Raw genomic sequence first — 23,863 nt, 5'->3', positions numbered from 1 at the left:
CACCGACCCAACACACAAAGAATCAAATGAAATCCAATACTCAGACACCAATTATGATCCATGTTTAATTTTGTATTTGTGCTTTGAAATGTGTACAACTGCACTACAGTGCATTAGAAACACCTTTGTGTAATGCTGTTCACTTCTACTCCTCGACAAACTACAACTACAATATTAAACCTATTGTTAAAGTAATGCTTCTTAGTCCCAACACTTATATTGTATCCCTTAGGAGTGCAGGTGACTATAACAATTTAAACTTTTCAGGCTCCAAATAGCAATGTTTGTGGATTTTCTCTTTTGAATATTTTTTAATAATCAATTTTATCAATTTTCTTCTGTCTGCATGGTCAGGCCATCATATCCCAACAGGACAGCCACATTGAGCTGCAGCGTGTCTCGCTGACGGAGCGCGCCTCCCTGCCTGGGCGCCACCGCGGGAACGTGCTCCTGGAGCAGGAGAAGCAGCGCACGCTGGCCCTGCAGAGAGAGGAGCTCGCCAGCTTCCACAAACTGCAGTCTCAGCATCGCCAGGAACAGCAACGCTGGGAGAAGGAGCGAGGAAAGCATCGCCAACAAGTGGAGGCCACAGAGGCCAGGCTGCGGCAAAGGGAGGAGGAATGCAGGCGGTTGGAGGTAAAGTGGTCGGACCTACCTGACAGTTGTAATGGTTGTGTGACTTGGACCTTAACCATAGAAAAATTGGATACAGGAGCGGCTGGCAGAAGAGAGGGTGGAGTTGGAGAGGCAAAGGGAGACGTACCAACAGGACCTGGAGAGGCTCAGAGAGTCCACTCGAGCAGTAGAGAAAGAGAAGGAACGTCTGGAACACCAGAAGAAGATCAAGAGGAAAACCATTGAGGTGCGAACAGGCCTACTTGTTAGCAGTGGCTGAATTTGGATATTTAACCTTGGTTCAGACATTACACAAACATCTCACTTTTTAACATTCATAACTGTCACACGTGTGGAAACAGTAGGCAACTACTATTTTTATGACAAAGCCTGGAGCCTTAGGCCCACTGAAACAACCCTCACATGCATACAATGCAACGGAAAAAACGATTTATTTGAAAGCAGTTTTGAGGCTCCACGTGGACTGTTCTGTATTATTTTTTAATGAACCAAAAACAATATTAAGTGATTGCCAAGGGAGAAGTGGATTGACCTTGGCAATTGTAGCTATATTATACTAATATGAAGACAGGAAATGGGCGAGAAATAAAGGAGGGAGTGTGGCTATGTGAGAGGATGTTGGCAATGATCGGCCCATTCATTGACTGCACTTATTTATTTCGGCAACCGACTCTCCTCGACTTGTTTTAGCCAAGCGGCATATGAAATTATAAATATGGTTAATATTTTTATGAAAATATATATACTATATTATAAGGATGGGCGAGTACTGATGCATGTATCAATAATTAGTTTGTGGCTTCATTTGAACGAACTAAGAAGTAGGCTTTACATGATCAGGATTTTTTGGCCGATCAGCCATCAGCGAGTTAAAAAAAATAAAAAATAAAAATAACGACCACTGATTCGATCAGAAGATGGAGCAATTTAAACAGATTTTATATTACATTCGACCGCCACCATTTGCGGGGGATATAGGGACTGGCCGGCCCACGAATAGTGAAAACCCGTGTATAATTGATGCCAATTGAATTGCATGGGGAAACGGGGAAAAGAAATCTTAAAAACAAACAAACAAACTGATAAATATTGATGAAATAACATGTAATGTCTAATTTCGCGGAGCTGATGAATGATGTCATTGATCGATCGGGAAGATCATGATATTACAGCCAATCATCGATTTTGCATAAAATGCAAATTATTGGCCGATCCAGCCAATCAGATCGGTGTCTACTAAGAAGGCAAACATAATGTGCTGGGTCATAACAGGTCAATGGCGAAAGTTAAACTATGTTAATCTTAGTCATCTCAAATGATAGTAAATTCCTCAGTATATACAGACTTGGAAAAAAAATTCCACTCCTCGCTTCAGAAAATCCTGCTAGTTGCTGTGAGAGTTGTTGTTTCCACACGATGCTGTGTGTGTGTGTGTGTAATCATAAACACACATTTCTAACTACTCAGTAATCTACCTACTTAGTGCAGCTCACTTTCCGTTCTTCTTCCTTACATCTTCCTCCATCATCTCTGTTTCCACACTGCCATCCCTCTTTCCCTTCTTGCGCAACAATGTGAGACTGTGAGTTTCATGGAAAGCTTTGGCCACTTGGCTGTATTTCATGCCTGGTGCTAACAGTTGTGGCCAAGGAGTTGGAGTAAAGTGATTAAATGTCGAAGTTTCTGTAATAAGGGATGGGCGAGTACCGCGCTCACTCTTTTTTTTTTTTTTTTTTTGTCCCATTACTGAAAAAGGGTTTCACTTTGAGAACCTCTTCCCAGTAAAAAGCATGGCATGTGATCGTGAGAAGGAGCGGATAGTTGTCCTGGATGGACCTGTGATGAGTCAGCACACTTGTAATTGTAAGCCTCGACTTTTGACTGAAACAGCCGTGCACACAAAAGTGCTATTTGTTTGTTTGTGAGATTATACTGCAAGACGAGACCTGAAGCCAAAGAGATACACGGCCATGTCAGCACTTGGCACCCACTGACATCATCCCCACACTATTTGTTTTCATTCCGCCTGTTTGTGTGTTTTGTACACACGCTGATCAGGGTTTGTACTGTATATTGTTGGCTGTGCCGTGGGACTTTCTTGGCTGCGTTAATGGGAAATTTGGAAGTGGCTTGTATCCCCCCTCCCGACACACCCTCGCTTCATCAAAAACACATTAAACAGCCTTTTCTTCGGCTGCGACCCTGGGTTGTGTTCCAGGCTCCAGGCCAGCCTGATACCAGCAGCCATTTAATGCCTACCACTAGAGGTGGGAATCTTGGGGCACCTCACGATTCGATTGCGATTACGATTCAGAGGCTACGATTCGATTATAAAACGATTATTGATTCCCCCCCAGGCAGCAGAAAAAAAACAATGTATTTTTGTGCTTTTAATGTTTCGTACATTAGTTACAAAAATAGTACAAAAGTCCTCTCAGGCCTACATAAACTACTATTTCAGTATCAAGTTAACAGTTCAAAACAGTAAATAAAATACTCAAGTCCTCATTCTGTAACAACAGCTTTTAAGTATATTCAGTCTTCAACAGAATAAAACATAGCACTGAGCAAAAATATATTATTTTTATCCACTCAAAAGTGCATTGAGGTATAAATGAAAGTCAATGTGAACTACTACTTCAATACAAATGCCTAAAAAAAAAAAAAGTGCTTTCCTGCTTTTTAAGTTGTGTAAAGATGAACATGTAAACATTAAAGTTTCTCAGAGGTACAAAAAAAAAAAAAAACCTCAAGTGCTTTTCTGCTTTTTAACTTGTGTAAACATGAACGTGTAAACATTAATGGGATCGTTCGGCTTTTTTAACATGAATCTCAATTTGATCCTCACCTCCCGTGTGTGCGATCAGCACTGACTTCTTTTTGACAGCGTTCGGTGACACGCGTTCTGGTTCGACGTTGGACGAGAAGAAAATAAAAAAGAAAATAGTCCAGCAAGCTGGCTGGGGTCTCGGAAATAAAGCGTTTTTCTTCTAAAAACTATTTGTTTTCAAAAGCGTGATACATTTCCATCACAATACTCTTTTCTGAATAAAGTCAGACGCCATTACCGCCAGCCACTACTTTTCTGTTCGTTCGTTCGTATCACTGCGCGGCGCCCTGTAGAACGCTAACCGACGCACTGCAGCCAGCTCGCTGATACTTCCGCCTCAAGTTGTTTGCCTTTTCGGAGCAGGTCTGATCTCACGAAGAGGTGGGTTGGTCAGCTCAGCCATGCTTGTTGTTGTTTTGAATCTCGAGGCGTGAGTTGTGGATGTGTACTCTCGGTCCGTCCCAAAAAGCGTCCCGAAGACCGCGCGCGCTATTGCGTTTCAGTTCCGCGTATTTTTCGCTCGTTTCGCTTCCCTTGGCATATTTATATAATCGGAATTTGGACGTTTGTGAATCGTTCTCGATTGTTCCACGGCCGAATCGTGAATAATCTAAGAATCGGAAATTTTGCACACCTCTACCTACCACCAAACATTAGGAGTCATCAGCAAACCGCCGTGCTATAATTAGATATCATATATAAAAAAAAAAAAAAAGGCAAGACACGCCTCTGCGCTTGTTTGTGTATCTCTGAAGTTGAACATATGTAGGAGTGAGGGAGGATGGAGCGAGTCGCAGCATGTGAAGACTTCAGAGAAACTTCTTTCATGTGTTATCTCATCTGATCCAGCTAGGCCCTTTTGATTAGGAAGGACTTGAGGACTTGGATACAGACTTTCCATTGGCTCATACCCAGCATGTGTCGATTGCGCAGTCGTCACTGTTACCACACTGCTTGAGCCTGAAAACTTTTCATGGTGGCTCATATAACAGTACAGTAGAAATCATTTAGAACCTAAGGGTACATTCACACAACAACAAAAAAATGCCTTTGTGAAAAAAGTATTTGCTTGTCTTTTTGAAAAAATTCAAATACAATGAATCACTGTTCACTCCTGCCAAAAAACACTGAAAACAATTATTAGGTGCCATGTCAGGCCATTATGTAGTCTAGTAACCTTTACCTGCAGCGAGTACATCTTGCCTGGACGAAACCATATTTTTAACACTTAACATGCAGTACATGGGATATGTGGTTGTACGCTTTGGACGATAATGTGATTCTTCTTGGCACAAAAGCAAATAAGTACCTATAGTGCTGTATTACATGTTTTTATATTTGACTGTGACAATCTCAAGCAGCCCAGACTGAATAGCTAACCTGCATGTCCTTCAATTCAGACTCAGAATTAACTTACAATTTGTTGTTTTCATGTCAATCAGTGGTGTCCAAACTCGGCCCTCTAGGGCCGGAATCCTGCAGCTTTTGGATGTTTCCCTGCTTCAACGCACCTGTTCCTATGAACAGGATTGTTAATCTGGTTTATGAAGAGCTTGCTGATGAGTTTCAGATTTGTTGGAGAAGAGAAACATCCAAAACCTGCAGGACTCCGACCCTCGAGGGCCGAGTTTGGACACCACTGACGGCTTTATTTTGTTTTTCAATTAAATATGGTTGACCCTAAGTGCACTAAATGGAATTAACTTGAATAATACAATGGTCAACTACGGTAAAACAACTTTGCTGCTTTGCAAGGTCACTTGTTAAACAATGATCTGTATCTTTCGAATTATCATCTCAACCTCAACCACCTCTTTTCTCCAGGCTATTGTATGATGTCACTTGAGTGTGTATCCTGTAGGCTGAAAAAAACCCCATGAGTAATATTACCACCTCCACCTACATACCTATGACTGCTTTCTTCAACAATCAGCCAGAAGCAGTTTGTGTGGAAAGCAAATCTGAGAGTGCACTTAGGTGGGAGGCAAGGGCACACTGTCTATGTAGCCACTTACCACATGTTGGCTTTTAGTACACTATGACTCTTCTGCTGCAATATTCTTGTCCATTTGCCCACAAAATTATTTTTCTCCTCTTATGTAGCTAATTAATTGCACCAAAATATTTGAAACGGCTCTCGGTATATTAATTATAACCACAATAATAAACATATAAGCCTCTTCCTTACAGAGATTCTCCACAATTGGTGTATCAGAGCCATAATGGAAAACCTGGGTTTCATTTGCCTGTACCTTTTATAGACGTTTAGTGGATATTGCCTCAAGAGTGCTCGCTTTCACAAAGTGACACAAATCCTGCAATCTGATTAGATGCGCATGAAGACAATGTCAGCACCAGCCTCTTGTGAGAAGTGTAAAATATTTGTTAGACAGAGACAACCGAGTTACACTACAGGGTGGGAGAAGCGAGTCTTGGGTGTTAAACGCTCCAGTTCCACCATTACACTGGCTGTTGGGGGGTCTCATACTGCCTCTCTAGCCAGAAAATTCCCAAGTGACTTCAGTGCCCCATTCCATAGTTTTGTAGAATTATTTTTTTTTCTTCTAAACTATCTTAATTTTGTGTCTTATTTGTGTGTCTAATTCGAATTGGACCATTTCTGAACATCATACATTAGCGCTAGTATGAATCAGTATTGTGCATATATTTACATCGTAGGTACAATTTTGTTTTCAGATAGATCAGGCCACCACTCACATGGCCCATGGAAACTCATTCTCTGGTGATCATGTTACCTCTGATCACCTTTTGCAGGTCAGCCACCTTCGGCCTCCTCAAGAGAGTCCATTGTGTAGTGTTGGCCGAGGCGCTCGTGGGGCTCTTTATGATTTGGGAGTATCCGAGCGGCTTTCAGGATGAGAGGAACCCGGCTGTATAATTAGCTAGCACAAGCCTGTCATTAGCAGAACCCACTGGAAGACCGCCAGTGCTAATTGTTTGTGTGCTGTCAGTCAGAGCTGTTTATGTTCCCCTGCTTCCGCGCAGTTTCCTGCCCTGGAAACCTGCCGCCTCTGCTGCTCTATGCCAGTCACCTTGTAGAGGGAACAATGGAAGGTCTATGTGCTAAGACGAGCCAGTGTTCATGGAGGAAGACTGATGGTGGCAAAGAAGAAGGAGGGAGTAGGGTTGAACAAGGGACTTTTGCCGACTTTTCCCACTGAAGGGCCTCTCTGTGCTTCAGGGCTTCCCATCATGCTCAGCTGTTCGAGCTGGGCTCCAAACACAGCCACAGTTTATTGGGTTTGCTTTCCACCACTCGCCCAGTGTTCCTTATCTCCTCAGGACGTGTTCTCCATCATTGATCATAATGTGGCCTTTGCAACGCATACAAAAACCTAAAGTTTACATTCACGCTGGTGTCAGTCTGACATTTAGGGTGCTCACATTTGGTGTATAAAATCCATCCATCCATTTTCTGAACCGCTTATGGCCCATTTAAAACAGTATGACATTTATTTGCCCTTTATCTTTTAATGCCAGTCAACTTCATGGGTTTTGTTAAGTTCTGTTTTTTTAGTACAGCGCATGTGCGTGAGGTTTTGGAGATACCGTGAGATTTTTCATTGTTGTTGGTTTTTTTTTTTTTTTTTTTTTTTGGCGGCTCTATGTAATGGAAGTTCTTGGTTGTTTGACTGTAATTCAATGTGGATGGAAGTAAAGAAGGTGTTCTCAAAACGACTGTGGTTATTGGATAAACAGGTTTTATGCCTCTTTTTCAAGAAACTAAAGACATTTTTTAGAAGTTGTCACCTGGAGTAAAATCTGCTATATACATATCTATATTAAATATTATCCAATATCCATTATAGCCAGTGACTCTTTATATAGTCACTACTATTTATTAATTTTGTTTTAGTCAATGTGCTTTTCACTGTTCAAGGGGATTCCCTAAGTTTAGTAGATTGTCAGTAATTGCTTCTTTTTCTTTTCCATCGTTCCATCCCATTTAATCTCCTTACCCTTCCTAATTTTTTTTTCTGGATCTGCTTTAAAAAGTCCTGACTGGAATCAGTAAAAAGAAGGAAACTGAAAAGCAAAAGACATAAACCACAACAAAGGGACTGAACCTTCCATGTGGAGACAGTTTGACGATCATCATCTTAAACCCAATAAAAGTTTGTCTGTGGTTCATCCGAACCTTAAATATAGCATGGATGCAATGGATATTCGAAACAACCAGGAAACTATTTATTTTTATTTTTTTTAATATCATGCAGCATGTCATCAAAGGGCTTCAAGCTCTATGTAAAACTTATTATATGACGGGGAAATGTGCATGTTACTGCTGATATCAATTAAATCTCAGTAAAAGTTGTCAACACACTTTTCATGGAGAGGATTCTGGTCTGTGTGACTTAATACATTGCGGTGAATATTGTACAAAAACAACTGTGGTAAAGTGTTGAAGAGGGAAAATATCCCCTAACTAAGGAACCAAGATTTGGTGGAGGGCGGCATGCTACCTTGACTGGATATGAAGCCAGAAGAACATGAGGATAGCAGTACCAATGTTGGTAGATGACAGAAATAAATGGTGATCGTATTATTACTACTTTTACTAATACATACACAATGCAACTGGAGCCCTACAATTCAGTTCAATCAAATTTCTTGTGAAAAATTTGGCTTTTAAAATTGTAGTTTCCCCATCATGCAGTACTTGACAAATCCAGTGATCATCTCAATGATTAACTCCAGGAGTGTTTTGCGTTTTTGTTGTATTTTGTATGACGCCGCCATTAAAAGGTTCTAGTAGTGATAAGGAAGTAGAACTAATGACCATAGGAACCTACTGTAAATGGAATTTTCTATTACATAACGTTAGCATATAGTGCTGAAAAGCAGCAATGACAATGCAGATTCTAATTCAACATCTTTTTTGTTGTTGTTTTTTCTGGCTGCTCAGTGCATTATGGCTAAATTTAAGGAATACAACTCAGAGTTGGTATAGCCTTTTATGCAATTAAGCCATATCCCATCCATCCATCCATCCATCCATCCATCCAGCCACTTAACTGCTTATTTCTCACTATGTTTATGCAAATTGACTTAAATCCTCTGTGTCAGAGGTCAGATGAATGTGGTATAGGAATTACAACAGTTTGTATTTGTGTATCCCACTTTTGAAGGGACCAAAAGTAACTGAACTAGATTAACAATCATAAATCAAACTTTCACTTGTTAATACTTGGTTGCAAATCCTTTGCAGCCAATTACAGCCTGAAGTAATTGGCAGGCCTCTGTTGCACCTCTCTTTCGTTCCAGCTTGTTCTTAGGGTGTTTTCCCTTCAGTTTTGTCTTCAGCAAGTGAAATGCATGATCAGTCAAGTTCAAGTCTGGTGATTGACATTCCCATTGCATAACATTCCACTTCTTTGCCTTAAAAAAAACAACCCAAAACTTTCTGTTATTGCCCATCTGGAATAATACTGTCTTCTGAATTCATCCTGCGGCTTTTGTTGGCCATCACATCATCAATGCACGCAACAGAACCAGTTCCACATAGCAGCCATCGATGCCCACTTCACCGATGAGGTGTTATGTTTTAGATAATGAGCAATTCATTTCCTTCTACATACTCTTCCCATCTTTCTGGTACAAGTTGATATGATGTTCCAGAACTTTAAATGCTTTTTGGCAAACTCTGATCTGGCCTTCCTGTTTTTTGAGGCTCACTAGTGGTTTACATCTTGTGATGAACCCTCTGTATTCAATCTTCTCTTAATTGCTGTCTTTGACACACATATAGTACACCGCCCTCCCAGAGAGTGCTCATGAGCTGGCCAGCTGTTTCGAAGGGGATTTCTTCACCAGGTGGTCTTCTACGTCTATTGGTGATGCATTCTTTCTTTTTCAGAATGTTCCGAACAGTTGATTTGGCTGAACCTAACGGGGAAGATTATGAGAATGTGTTGATTTACCAATATTTATGGACCCAGCTGTAGTTACTTACAAAGTGTTACTTAAAAAAAACTGCCTGTACAGTTCTGAGGTTTGAGGTTCTGTGGTTTGGCGTTTGAATATCTCTGGCCTTCCTGGAGCAGGCTTTGCGTGTTCCCCTCTGCTTCCGTGGGTTTTCTCTGGGTACTCTGGCTTCCTCCCACAATCCAAAAACAGATGGGATAGGCTGCAGCTCACCTGCGACCCTAATGAGAGCAAGCTCAATAGAAAATAGAAATGATATTTCCATTAGGGAATAAGTACTTTGGACTACAAACAGAAAATCCTTGCTATAATAAATAATACTGAATACTGATAGTCAATATAATGGTGGCTGTAGCTCTGGAGGCAGGATGTACTCCATTGTTCGAGAGGTCCTTTTGGTCCATGTAGATTAGACGATAAAGTTGTCATGTGCAGATCATCTTTCACTGTGTCTTGTAGTTCAGCGTACAATGTACTGTTTGTTCCCGCAGACATTTACATGTTCTCACTGCGTGTCAAAACAGCCTCTTTAGGCAGACACGCCTCTGTGTACACAGGGACTATTAAGGGTATTATGTTCTCTCATTCTGGGCGATTGTCCATTTGTGTGTGTCGTCCTTTTAGCGTCTTAAGAACACCAAAAGCTCAAGCGGCAAATTTAGCGAAGCGTGTGCTCAGCAGAAAGCAGCAGCATGTGTTTCTGATTCTCTGTGCAGCCCATAAATGCGCCTTCTGCTCTCCAGATTTTGTTTCTCTAGTGGCAACAAGCCACGCAGACGCTTTACAATACACGTGTGTCATGTCTGCTTTCAAGCGCCTTTGGTTCCTAACAGAACTTAACCACACATGCAATATAGAGGTGAAAGTGCTGGGACTTTCTTGCCATGATACCTAAAGGAAGAGAAAATGGCTGGAGAAAAAAAAAATGAAATTATATATTTTGTCACTGTCCCTTGCAAATTCATGTTTCTATGCACTAACTAGTTTCAGACACTATATAGACCAAAGTGTGACACCCTGTATCAGGTAAAAAATGGATGGAAATGTAAAGCTAAACAATTTAATCAACTGACAAGGATTTCAGACTTTTGCTGATTCATCCAGAAGAATGTTTGCGGGTTTGAATTTTCATTTTTCTTTTGATGTCCCTCGAAAGATGTTTTCATTTTGAGTTACTTTATTATTGGAACCTGATTGTTTTGGTTAACAGCTTTGATGGTACATGTTTCATAAACAACTGAATTGTTTATGAAATTATACTTAAACCATGCATCTGTATTGAGATGAAACACATTTTTCCATGTGCTAGCGGTTGTTAGTTTACAACAGTTGTAATAAATGCTTTTTGAGCTTATGAACTAATGCGATATAAGTAGCAAACCGCCATGTTTTTCCTTTTGACTGTTTTGGAAAAAAGTTATGACCAAAAGTGTTTTTCATTGTATGATAATATAACAGACCCCGCTATACTCTTATTTCCTTTCCAGGTTGCTCCCATGTCCGGCAGTCTAAACGGAGAGCTCCTTTTATCCTCTGGCCTCAGCAGCTCCACCGGCCTCTCTGACACATCCCTGCCCCCGACTCCCTTGGTCCGCGGCAGCATGTCAATGGCGCAGGCCGACTACCCGGAACGGCCCGAGGTGACGTTGCGGCGAGATGCCAGCTCCTCCACCCTGCCGCTGAAGACGGAGGTGCCGCTGCATCTCTTCAGCACCACCAACCAGCAGCACAAATTGGTGGGGGTGCAGCAGCAGATCCCCACCAAGCTGGCCGCCCTCAGCAGCGGCAAAGGCAAGGGAATGAAGAGCGGAAAGGCCTCGCAGCGCACTGACAGCACTGGTAAGCAGCCAAGTGCCATTTTGATGCAATCAGCATGTGGCAAGGTGAGCCATAGGACGTCTCCTGATAAGGGTTTCGCCACGGGAACCTGCTTATGTCAGCCAGACTCTTTGGAAGGACATTAACATTCTCACAGACTTTCGCTTTCCCAGAAGGCGAGTGAAATATGAAGTTTATTTTGGGATGGAGTCGTCTTGTAATAAAAGTATCTGGAGTAACAGAAATCGTAAATCCATCTATACATACAAAATAAAATCTCTTTATGTTGTATATGAAAGGAGGCTTTTAAATATTAAATTAGCAATGTTTATTTCAGTTGTTGGAGTTTGCTAGTTCACCACAGATCGTTGTTCTTGCGCCCAGCTTCAAGATGTGGCTTCAAACATCTTCTTTGACAGGCTTGTTTCTCAGAACTGGAATTGAAGAGGCGCTACGCTGGTGCTGAACGCGACTAAAACAATGATGTTGAGCTTTTTATCAAAGTGTTACTAGAATAGTCCAGACAGTCTGTGGTATGCAGCTTGTTGCTAGAATTGAGAACTTAAAGGTTGTTTTATTTTCCTTTGATGCTAAATCTGCAGATAAATACAGGCACTATGCTCCGTTGCGGTATTACTAAAAGTCTGTTTGTGCATGATGTTTGCTGTTATAGCAATTAAAAGATTATAACAGATTTGTTCTGCGTGCAAGTAGAGCAGGTGTGGAAATTAGTGACAAAAACATCAAATACAAAAGAAAATAAACAGTTTGGAGATTTATGTGGCAATAATCAGGACAGCGCCAGATTTGATTTAGAGATGAAACATCTGCACACAGAGACGCTATGCTGAGATGTGAAGTGTTATTTTGTTTTTATTACCTCAACCGTGATGAGAACCCATTAAAACATGTTCACAAGCAAGCCTGATAACCTCTAATGCTCTTAATAGCTACATCATTTTTCCACAATCATTTTTGAAACTAACATTCTGCATAATTATTTCAATTTGCATCCCTTTTGACATGATCTGCTCACACCTTGTACACAGCTCCATCATTCATTATTCCATTCATATCTCTTATTCTATCTATACCGCTATTCAATCATTCTATAATGTAGAATACACACGCCTGTTTCATGCACTTTAGTTGTACTTTGGCGAATACAGCCAAAATAGTTTCTATACACTTATAATGAATTGTGTTGGTTACATAAAAAGTAGGTTCTTCTATCGCCTTGTGAGAGATAACCATTATCAATTAAGTGGCTTGTTAGAATCACGTTAGTGCTCAGAATTGGGTCGCCGTCTGGTTTATCAAATAATGAGAAGAAGCTAAGCCTCTCCAATTTAGTGTTAGAATCCTATTTCACAATGAAACGACCCTCTTAATCTTCTCCTCCTACGTCCCTCCCTCCCTCAGCCTCAGTGGACATGAAGCAGATTCTCCCGCTGAAGTTGTCGGCGCGTGACGACAACGCCCTCAAAGCCAAGCGCTCTGTCAGCCCCCACCAGCAAGCACCGCTGTCTGCGTCTCCTCTGCCGCCCTCCCTCCACCATCACGGAGGTACGCACACATGCTACGCACACATGTGCAGTCTCTCACAAACATAGCTGAATAAATTTCACACACACACATTCATCGACCCCACCCATCTTTGTTTTTCTCCCGGCCTCTCCCTGTGTAAACATCTATCAGTGTCACATTCCACACAGTGATTAATTGTAGGCTGGCGCCCACATTTTAACACTTTAACACTTACTACGCAAACAATTTTAAAAATAATGTCAGGATTAGGGTTTGAATGGTTTAAGATTTATTGAGGACGACTATAATGAGATGAATATCCAGTCAAAGTCAATTAATTGAGGACTTCACTGATAATTTTTCAGCAGAGTGCACCACGGACCAGTTTCACATGACGATATATTTCCACGGACCGGCAGAGAAACAAATAAAAACAATGATTAAAATAAAAATACAACTCAACATTACCATATTTTTCGCACTATAAGTCACACTTGTTTTTGCTGGTTCTGCAATTTATACTCAAGTGTGACTTACAGTTAAAATTAGAGCTCGCACTGGCACCCAAAATCCAGTTATCCAGATATGAAATTCAAGTTTTTCTTTTTAATTTAAAATGTCTTGCCTTAACTAGAATCCTGTGTTGCATTGTGACCAAAGGTAGAATATAGGGGTGTTAAAAAAAAAAAAAATCGATTCGGCGATATATCGCGATACTACATCGCGCGATTCTCGAATCGATTCAATAAGGGCAGAATCGATTTTTTTTTTTTTTTTTTTTTTTTTTTTTTTTTTTTTTTTTTTTTTTTTTTTTTTTTTTAGGATTCACACCTTGAGCATGGAAGAATGTTATATGAACGGAACATTAAGCCTTAATATTTTATTTTAATGCTGTTCAAACATGAAACAGATTACAACCTCTATAAGACTGAAATTTCAGATAAATAAATAATACATTTTCATATAAATCTTACACTCTACAAGCTTACTGATTAGTATTTTCTAAATTTGAATGAAAAAAAATCGCAACAATCGACTTATAAATTCGTATCGGGATTAATCGGTATCGAATCGAATCGTGACTAGTGAATCGTGATACGAATCGAATCGTCAGGTACTAGGCAATTCACACCCCTAGTAGAATACTAGCTGGTTTTTGTGTCTTTTGGTGCTGCAAATAGTATAGTAAATCACGCTTATGGAGGAAGCCACATACTAAACGACGGATAGGTCACAAATTAGTTGTCATGACTACTAAAGAAGGTGGTGGTAATGCATCAAAACTATTCGCCAGCCACCAAAAGAAGTATCAGACCAAGATTGTACCTTTTCGCTTCAATGTGACACAGGATTCTAGTTAAAGCTGCTCTATTTTCTCAAAAATATCTTACAATAGCCTTTTTATTGGACCATTTATGACTGAAACATCTTCTAATTAGTAGATTAACACCTTAACTGTTCACAAAGGATATTCCTGCAAGCCTTTGGCCAATAGTTTTCAGAATGCAGCAGCTTTAAGGTAAAGCCCTTTTAAACTAAAAAGAAAAACATTTCCATGGTTAGAAGTTTTCAAATCTGACCGGAACTAGCATGGTGCCATCAACACGATGAGGGATTTTGGGTGACAGTCTGAGCTTTAATTATAACGTGCTGTTATGTAAGTCACACCTGAGTGTTGGTCTCGGGTTTTCTGAAATAATTTTGCACAAAAAATGTGACTTATACTGTAGCTGCAGCATGTTTAAAAAAAAAACCCAAAATGAATAAGCATTTCTCTGTTCAACTTTTTTTTATTTCACTTGTACTTTTCTTGTATTTGAGAATACACTTGCATACAATATGTTGTAAGTGGCCATGCTGCCAGTTTTATTTTTTTGCTAGGACATTTATACATACATGCTTGTCACATATACTGGCTGTATGCCATACTGCAACAAGTACAGGTTTTAATATGAATACAGTTCTCATTCCCACGCACGAGGTTCCCAACACATTATAAGACATAATAATTTTGCCCACAAAGATGGAGCTTCACTTATTGCCCTTGCCCTCATCCCTCGCCACATCAGGTCCGTGGTCCCGCTGGTATGTGTATTTTAAGTCTAGCTGTGATCAGAGTAACTGCAGCTAGCAAGGCTAATCACGATTCTCATACACCGCCCAGATGAATGAAATATGTTCACCTGGTTGGCCAGACATTTTGCTACTCCACATACGCTTATAGTTTGGAGATGGCAGCACACGAGGAAAATGAAATGTGAAAAACATGATTAGTTTAGTACTACTTTTAAATCAACTCTAATTGTTACTTTTGTTAAATCAAACCTTCATTAGATCTTCAGCAAAGTCCTTTGGACGCAACCGGACTGGATTGTCAATCCCCTATTATTAGCGGCAACCACCCCGCAACTATCCAGAAGCCCCCCATGCCGCCCGCTCAGCCCCCTCTGCAGTCTCCCGTGCAGCCTCCCGCCTTCCCGGTCCACTCGCACACCACCGCATCGCTCCACTACCCGGCCCAGGTGCAGCCGCAAGGCCCCGGCCCGAACCCCCACGTGCTTGTGCAGGGCCTCGGCCTCAGCCACAGCATGCCGCTCCCGCCTCCGCCACCGCCCTACAACATCAACACAGAAGACCTCAACAAGGAAGACGTCATCTTCTTCTAAACTCTGCTGAGACTCTTGCTTTGAAGCAGCCACCCAGTGGTCTTCTTTTTTACTTGTAGCTCATTTGTAAACAAGCACCTCAACCTTGGGCGTCTTTAAATGAATGTTCACCGATCCAAAGATGGCAGCCAGTGATTTGAAGACGAGACTGCCAGGTGCTGAAGCGTTTGAGGAAGGGAGGCCAGATTAACGTGCGCCTCGGCAGGAAGTCCCAAGTGATGGAACGCTGTCTGCTTGATGGTTCATTTGCACAGTGTAAATACTCTATTCTTGACTCTTGAATGAGCCCAATGGTTCTTTTTTTTTTTTTAATGGTTTGTACAGATGTCAGACTCTTAGTTTGGATAATCTAATCATTCTGTTCTTAATTATGCTTTCATGGAACATTTTATTTGCAATCAGGTGCTGTTTTCCAGCTCGGAATTAGCTATTCAGCACGTTAGACACCACACCTTCTCTCACTTGGAATGAATTTCCCGAAATCTGCTTTCCCCTCCCTTTCCATCCATTTTTTTAATATACTGTTTATTCTGTATAGGGAGCCCAACCCAGCTGACTTGGGCCGTACAGCCAAGACTAATCTCCCTTTTAAAATTGAAGTGTAACAAGAACTATTCTGAAGACGTCTGAATTGACGTCAAATCATAATTGCTGTGATTGATATTATTGGCCTGCCGCTTGGAGGAAAAATACTTTCCTCTACTGTAATTCCGTCATGCTGAGACTTGCAGGACAAAGCCTGAAGGTCATTACTGCGGACAAGCTTGAAGCTGTTTGAACACATTCCTCACTTCCGCTCTTCCTCCTCTGTGAGCTGCAGTCACGCAGGACTCGCACGTTCACGTCTTGGCCCGCTGATCACTTTTCTGTCACATTGGGGTCACCTTATATGGGATATATATGTTGGAATATGACACTTTATTTCAAGCCGAAGGTTCCAGCTGTGATAACTGTGTGTACGTGTATATGTGTGTGATTGATTGTTGATGACGTGAAAGAAAGCAGATGTCAGTCTTGAATGTGACTGAAGAAATGTGGAGATGTCCATCCCATGACATCCATTAACTTAAGCGGAATGTGAATACCATCACAGATATTTGTCATGTGTATATTGTGTAGATTTCTGTACATATTTTGTGTTGATTTTTCATTAGGTACAGGCTTTATTTGCTATAACGTTATAGACGGTCAGAAAAACCACATTTGCGCTGTTGTGTTTTAAAAATGAAGTGTTAATCTCTTTTGTGTTCATGTAGCATTGACGTCGAGGTGCACTGCCCGCCATTTTTCTCCTATTCATCACTAATGAACGTCTCAATCGGAAAATCCACTTGATTGACTCAACCAAAGAGATGTTCACTGACTCTCGGTCAAGTAATTTTCTCTCCCATCTCTTTTTGTGCTCCATTACTGATGCTCTTCGAAAAAAAACTATTTTATGTTTTCACAAACAGAAACCTTCTTAAGCTTATCAGCATGCGTGCGCCCCATAAAACTGCTGAGTAAGCAGCATTTTTTTATTTCAACATCCAGCGAGTGTCCTCATCTCATCAGCATTGTTGACGGTTCGGCAAACAAACGTCTACTGGCAAAGACAACTGAGCTGGCAGTGGCTTGTCGTCTGTTCAGTCTTGGCACATAAAACATCCAGTGAAGCCCAAAATGTTTCATAACCTGGCCACATTTTAAGTTAAAGTGACAGAAACGAGAGTGGAAGAAAGCGACAATAAAACAATAAATTAGAGATTTGGAACGAAACACATATTGTATAGTAATGCTACCCCCCAAAAAAGCATACATTACGTGAATGTCATACATTTCATTCTCATGGCATTGGATCTATCTAGCCAAGTAGCCTGTTGCATGAACTGAGGCCAGAATGACAACCAGAACAGTCCAGTTGTGATTAATTTATTGCGCTGAGAATGAAATGACCTGGATGAGCGAGAATATTCACAGGCATATTTCCCATTTGTCCCTTTTCCACTGCACGGTGCCTGCGCTGCTCACAAAAAAAGGAGGATAAACGGCTTTTGACAGAAATTTATGGATGAACCTAAAATTACGCGTAATATTTCTAGGTGAACTTAACTTGACCTTCAATCGGGATCTTCTTAGATGAAAGTCGCTACTGAGTTTTCAGTGTCATCAGGTTGCAACACAAGCTGGGTTTATATGGAGACGTTTTTTTTTTTTTTTGTCATTCTGATTAAAGATACCTGCTCTCCTGTTTACACGCGCCGCTACTGAAGAGCTGTTTTACAGCCATGGTATCTTCACAGATTGATATAAACGTCATAAGACTTACCAATTATCATGGTCTGCTGATTAATATTTAACTTAAAAGCAATTGCTTGATAAAAACAAGTTGCAATTAGCTTCAAACAAGATCTGTCGCATACGAGCTTCAAGTATGTATATGATGATCGAGAGAGCCATTTGGTCTTTCAGTTTCATTGTAATCGAAATAAAAGACTCAATGTAAAAAACATTTTGTGGTGCTATTTTAAAGTGGAAGGAGAAAAAAGCGAGTAAGTTTGAGCAAAGCTGATGCTGCGATGGACTTTTGATCGAAAAAGACTGCCGACTGTTTTAAAAACGCCATAACAGTACACTTTTGTACAAAATCCTTTTAAATTGCCGTGACAAAGGAATGTATCGCTAATCACAAAAATGAAGGCATACAAAGACATTCAAAGGTCGATACTGTTCATACTAAGTACGAGAAGTCCGCTGGTACTCGCATGACGTTACAATTACAGTATATGCAATAGAAAACGGTCAATTCATTTGATGGCAACTTTTTTTTCCTCCATGATGACAGGAAGAAAGCACCTTAGTTGTGCTACAAGTCTGTTTAACATTCATGTTTGTTTTAACTGTGGAGCCAACCAGTCACGTCACTGTACACTTGCTCACCAACAAAAACACAACAAACACTTTTAATCATCAATTTATGTTATTTTAATGCTCGTGTTGGACCTTTCTCATGTGTGAATAATTGTATTTCCTCTGCCAATTTTTACACAAGTCACTTTGGATAGTAGCATACTTGAAGGGGGAAAATGATTGATTCTTATAAGGCTTATTTTTATTATGACTGTGAGTTTGTATTTACCAACTGTCAAATGGCATTAGTGGTGCACAGCAAAAGAGTTTTTGTATCATTTGTATTTTATTCACTGCAGGAGGTTAGAATGACGTGGACACAGATTGCTGCCTTAGACAAGTTTTAGTATTAAAACAAACAAACAAAAAAAGTCCTGAAACGCTTATGTTTGTGTTTGTCTCCTTTAACCAACAATGCACAAAACCAAATCTCATCCATTGTGCAACTACTAAACGTTTGTGCTACGTGTCATGGTGCATCATTATTTGGATGTCATGAAAATAATCCCGACCACCCACTGCCTAAATGTTAGCTCTTATTGCAGCGTATGATAAGGCTGCAAAAGCTCCAGTTCAAGTGTGGTCTTGGTGCTTGCGTTTAACCAGTCAGGTCCGCTCATTCGCTTGTGTGTTTGTTCAAACGTGTGTGCGCGTGTGTTTCAGTGCCCTGGCCAGGAAGACACTGCAGCAAGTGCCTTTTTTTTTTTTTTTTTTTTTTTGGTATTGTCTGCTATCATTAGTGGCTTTCCTCTTGTCTCCTCTCAACTATTATTATTCCAGGCTGTTTCCTCCCTGGAGGGAAGCAGCAGATTCCTTGCCGTCTCTCTCGGGCTGCTTGGACCATTACGTCCAGTCTCCACGTCTCTACGCTTAGGCGACTTCCAACTCAACACTTGATGAAATAAAACACACAAAGTCTTTCAAGTCCATGCGATCAGCTTGGGCGGAAGGATGGGTTGAAACATACAGCCACAAGATATTTGTAACAACCATTCAAGTGGAAAGATAAGATGACCACTGATTCGCTTTTGGTCAGCCACGTGCCATTTTGTGCATCATGGAGCTCACTGACTATGTTCAAGTGAGAGGATGAGTTTCATTTAGATAGGCCATAGCTCTGTCTAATAAGAACAACGTGCTTAGCCACCATCTTGTGGCATTTATAGCAATTTCAAACCTTGTGCGGAAGTATTTTGACCCTCAGGGGAGCTTGACCTCCTCGCATCAAGACTTCCCAGCAAACCACTATGGATTTCTGAGGAATTTAATGTCACCCAGTTAGCAGAGAGTGATTCCACGTCTGAGCCTTCTCTGACCGCAAAGTTAAACAAACAGATGCTCCGCAGAGCCAGACGTGTACGCACACACAAAACCTCCCTGAAGGCCTCAAAAACCCACACAGATCACAGTTTTTGGTCTACACTTGGTTTCATTTTGGATTCTCAACATTTGGGAGTCTTGTTTTGTTTTGTTTTGTTTTGTTTTGTTTTATTAAGTATTCCATAGTTTGACGCTGTAGTGAAACAATATAAACATTATTCTACTTTCTCTCCAAGGCTGCCAAATCAATGAGTGAATTAGGATCAGAAAACCCAAAAGAGCCGGATTCTAAATTTCTTCAGGATCCAAAGTGATTATATGTAATAGGATCCAAAGTAGTCTTAATAATTTGCAACCTGATCAAATGAGATTACCACAGCTCTTACAGAGGAGACATTTTTCTAAGGACCCCCACCCCCCCTCATAATCCTAATGGCATGAAATGTTTTACTTCTTGAACATTTCAATCTAAATATTAATGACCTGTTTCATTCACAGATAAGAATTTTACTTATCCATCATAACTGGAGCGCATGCGTGACATCCTGCATAGGAGGTGGCCAGTCAACAACGAGGTTGCGCTAATAGCTAACGTTAGCACTGGAGAGCACTGATGAGAACCTTAACAGTTCTGAAAAGCTTAAAAGTGTATTCCAAAAATAAGGAGTATTAATGGTCTTAATATATTTTAACACTATTAAACAGGAAATGTGAAAATAAGTTAAACTCTAAAAACAATGCGTCACAACCTGTGTAGGAAGTGGCCCGTTGGTGATGAAGTTGCTCTAGCTCTACTAGCTTAACAGTTCTGAATTTCTTAAAGGTCTACTCGATTTCAAAATAATGGAAAGTAATTAATTAGGTGTACTTAATACTGTGAATGTTTTTAACACTATGAAACAAAAACATGGCGCTAGTAGCTAATGTTCGCAGTGCATGATATGAACCGCTTATTTCGCACAATTTCTTTCAAGTTTCTCAACGCACCCTTATTGGAGCTTGTTCCTACGCAGTTCATAACCTTGAAAAGTCATCGGTCGCCTTGTAAAGAGAGGACCACCTGTTACGCTATATTTTAACGCTTCTTGAACTACTCCGACCACCTGCACTCACTGAATAAAAATGCGAACATGTTAGCAGGATTTTCTTTTTATTCATGAAGATAGCTTTGAAAATACTTAAATAAAAATTCTGACAACAGGAGATACTTAAAGAAAACACATCAGTGGATAGCTAATAAAGATTATATGCTTCGGGGCAAAACTTGACAGCCACTCCTTTGTTTATGAAAAATAGAAACTTATTACCGTATGACAGATGTGTCATATCGCACCTCTTTATTTTGGCCCCAGGCTGAGCATTCTTGACTAATTGATCAAGCGAGTTTATGAAAGAATGTTCTGGATGAATGTTTTATCTCAGCGGTCCACACCCAAACACAGAGCTGTCTTTTATTCCAAGTGCATAGTGTGTCCTCTTTACAAATATCCAAGGTGATGCCACAAAGATAAGCAACCATAAAAAAATGTCTTTGAGACTCTCCTCTCAGCCGACTGGCCCGTGATCTTATGAAATACTCGAACCCAAGATAAGGCCTTTTTTGTACAGTGCTATCACACTTAACCTTTTTTTTTTCATGGTGTAATCGGTGTTAGGCGTTAATGTGTCTCTTTTTATTACAGTGTGCTATCTATCATGTGGTCTGGTTCATTGATTGGTTCAACTAGGCATGAATGAAGATCTTTGTTGATCTTTCATGTTGCAGCAACAAAAGAAGCCGGCATCAAGAGAGTCCAATGAGGAACAACAGTGGTTATTGCTGCTGGTAAATGTGACACTGTATATTTTAGTTTATATATATATATATATATATATATATATATATATATATATATATATATATATATATATATATATATATATATATATATATATATATATATATATATATATATATGTCCTAAAAGTGGTTCAATTCAGTCAAACTACGGAAATGCCAACATTTTTAACTGGCAAATACGTTTAAATGTATTTAAGTATGTTACAAACGTACATTTAACCGTATTTACAAATATATTCAGAAGTTAACACTCCCCCTTCCTGCCGGCCTACATTATACCATTCTGTTAATATATTGGCTCATCATAAAAAATCATGCAGTGCATGATTTCCATTTGGCTTTTATTTTCCCCCAGAATGCCATGGAGAATTTGACTTGTATATGCGCAAGTAAAAAACATGCTATTTTAGCATTTAGCCTACATTATACCAGTAATATGTTTAAAAATTAAACACGTGAAAAAAAAATATCATTACGTCCCTAGACCTCACAATACTTTAAAAAAAATAAAATAAAAAAATCATCTTTAGATTTGTTTTACCACTGTGGACGCTTATGCCAACGGAAGGCAGACATTTCTGGAAGCATGAAAAGCTTAAGCATGTTTTCAATTCATTCTCGTAAGTATCTGTTGATTAATGTCAAAGTTCTAAAACAATTAGAGCAACCAACGTGTTGCACGGTTAAGCCAGCTGTCCGCAGTTTTAAGTATTTTCCATCTGTGTTTCAGCATGCAGTGTGGGAGGTCTCTGTGGCATTTTTCAAAACGTCTCTCATACACACACATTTTTTGGTACTTAAAGCCAAACGCGAGTGGTGCCAAGTTAAACAGCCTCCTGGCATTGCGCGCGGAAAATCTTCCCCGAGAGAAACCGAAGATGTGGGCAAGTTTGTGTTCGGAAAGGCCCCCAAAGATGCAGAGAGAGCACGGTTGCACGTTCACGTACATGTGGAGCGGAAGAGTCGAAAAGGCCTGGAGGGCAATTCACAACGCTGTGATGTTTCAATCCCAGGAGGCTGAAGGCATCCCTGTAAAGTAAATCAGATGCACTTTTGTTACACACTCAAAGGTGCCCTTGGCGAGGATTTGTTGTCTTTTTTTTGCAAGAGTGATGCCTCAGGTGGTGCACTTCTCTGCAGCGGTAAACCTTTCATCGTCTTCAAAAGTTGCTCAGGTTTTGTGTGCTCGTGTGGAAACCCGTCGGCGTTTCTTTGTCGCTGCCTTTTTGTTATGCGTTGCACTGGCTAAAGAAGGCAAGAGGAGTGTAAACAGGACGCCAAAACCATAAAGATCCAAATTGAGCAGTAAATGGACAAACAGTGACTGTGCACAGCCTCCACTGCACTTCCTTCTTTTGTGCCACAGTGGATGAGGATCAGTGTAGTGCGTTTCTACAGGAGGGGGGGGGGAGCTGAAAGCGCTTCTGATTTAGGAGCAGAACTGGCAATGCTCAATGACTCTCTTGTTGCTTTATTAGGGGAGTAGGAAGGGACCCGACCAAAGGACAATAAGTCCACTAAAAGCTCACTTTCCACTGAGCAGTCAGGTTCGAATCAATTCATACAGTATGCATTTTTCCATCCATCCATTTTCATTCGCTCATAAAGGTCCGGTCCAAGTCACGGGGCAGCAGGGATGCTCAGACTTCTTTGGCATTCTTGAGGTGTTCCCAGGCCAGCTGTGAGACGTTGTCCTACTCTCCTTACAGAAGTATTGGAAGAGTGAAGGCAATTCCGCAACTTTTTGTACACTCCAAACATTTGGTTTTGGCATCAAAAGATGAAAGGGAGCCCAACATTTCAGCTTTTATTTCCCGTGATTTACATCTGTATCGGATAGCACCTTTTGGGAAAGGTCTCCCCATAAAAAAACAACCCGCTCATCACATGCGTTTTGTGGCACAATGTTGGTAGTTAACGGATTTTCACTTGTCGCCATTTTCGAATAGCAAGCTAATCAAAATGTCCCTCTAAAGTGAAAATAAATGACATACCATATACATACATTATTGTTGATATTGTAGATTTGACACACCAGATTGTTTTATTAAGCTGCCAATTTTAATTAAATGAACAAATGAAAAATGACCAAGAGGTGCTAGCTCCCAGCTAGCTCACAGGCTTCCAAAAGCCGCGGTCAGGTGGTGGACATTTTGAGCACGTTTCCTGCTTGTTATATGCTCACATTGATGACTCGTTTCAGCAAATTACGGACGCTTCAATTAAAAAAAATAAAAAATAAAAAATACACGTGTATTTAAATAACGACACCAAGCTGTTCCCTAAATTGTCGCATCCACAGAAGTTGTTTATTTTCGGAGTGTAGCCATAGCTAGCTAGCTAGCTAAGTACATGCTACAGTGAGATAAATAGGCCAATTAATTATAACCA

General features: G+C 40.4%; 1 protein-coding gene across 14 annotated transcripts in view; it reads left to right on the top strand.

Moving 5' to 3' along the window:
- Window positions 1-23,863, top strand: part of LOC144027488 (mitochondrial import inner membrane translocase subunit Tim13) — an 82,424-nt gene that overhangs the window by 29,012 nt on the left and 29,549 nt on the right. For 13 of the 14 annotated variants that reach the window (XM_077535048.1, XM_077535054.1, XM_077535055.1 and 10 more), the window contains 4 exons: window positions 355-636; window positions 713-862; window positions 10,900-11,251; window positions 12,653-12,796. In XM_077535048.1, coding sequence (XP_077391174.1) covers window positions 355-636; window positions 713-862; window positions 10,900-11,251; window positions 12,653-12,796 — 928 coding nt within the window. Of the gene's footprint in view, window positions 1-354; window positions 637-712; window positions 863-10,899; window positions 11,252-12,652; window positions 12,797-15,091; window positions 18,687-23,863 lie in introns of those variants that run through there. The other variant, XM_077535053.1, reaches the window with a different exon arrangement.

This window comes from Festucalex cinctus, chromosome 10 (assembly GCF_051991245.1).
Source record: "Festucalex cinctus isolate MCC-2025b chromosome 10, RoL_Fcin_1.0, whole genome shotgun sequence".
Classification (NCBI taxonomy): domain Eukaryota; kingdom Metazoa; phylum Chordata; class Actinopteri; order Syngnathiformes; family Syngnathidae; genus Festucalex; species Festucalex cinctus.
The sequence above is the reverse complement of the archived record's forward strand: the minus strand, read 5'-3'. Positions and strand labels throughout refer to the sequence as shown.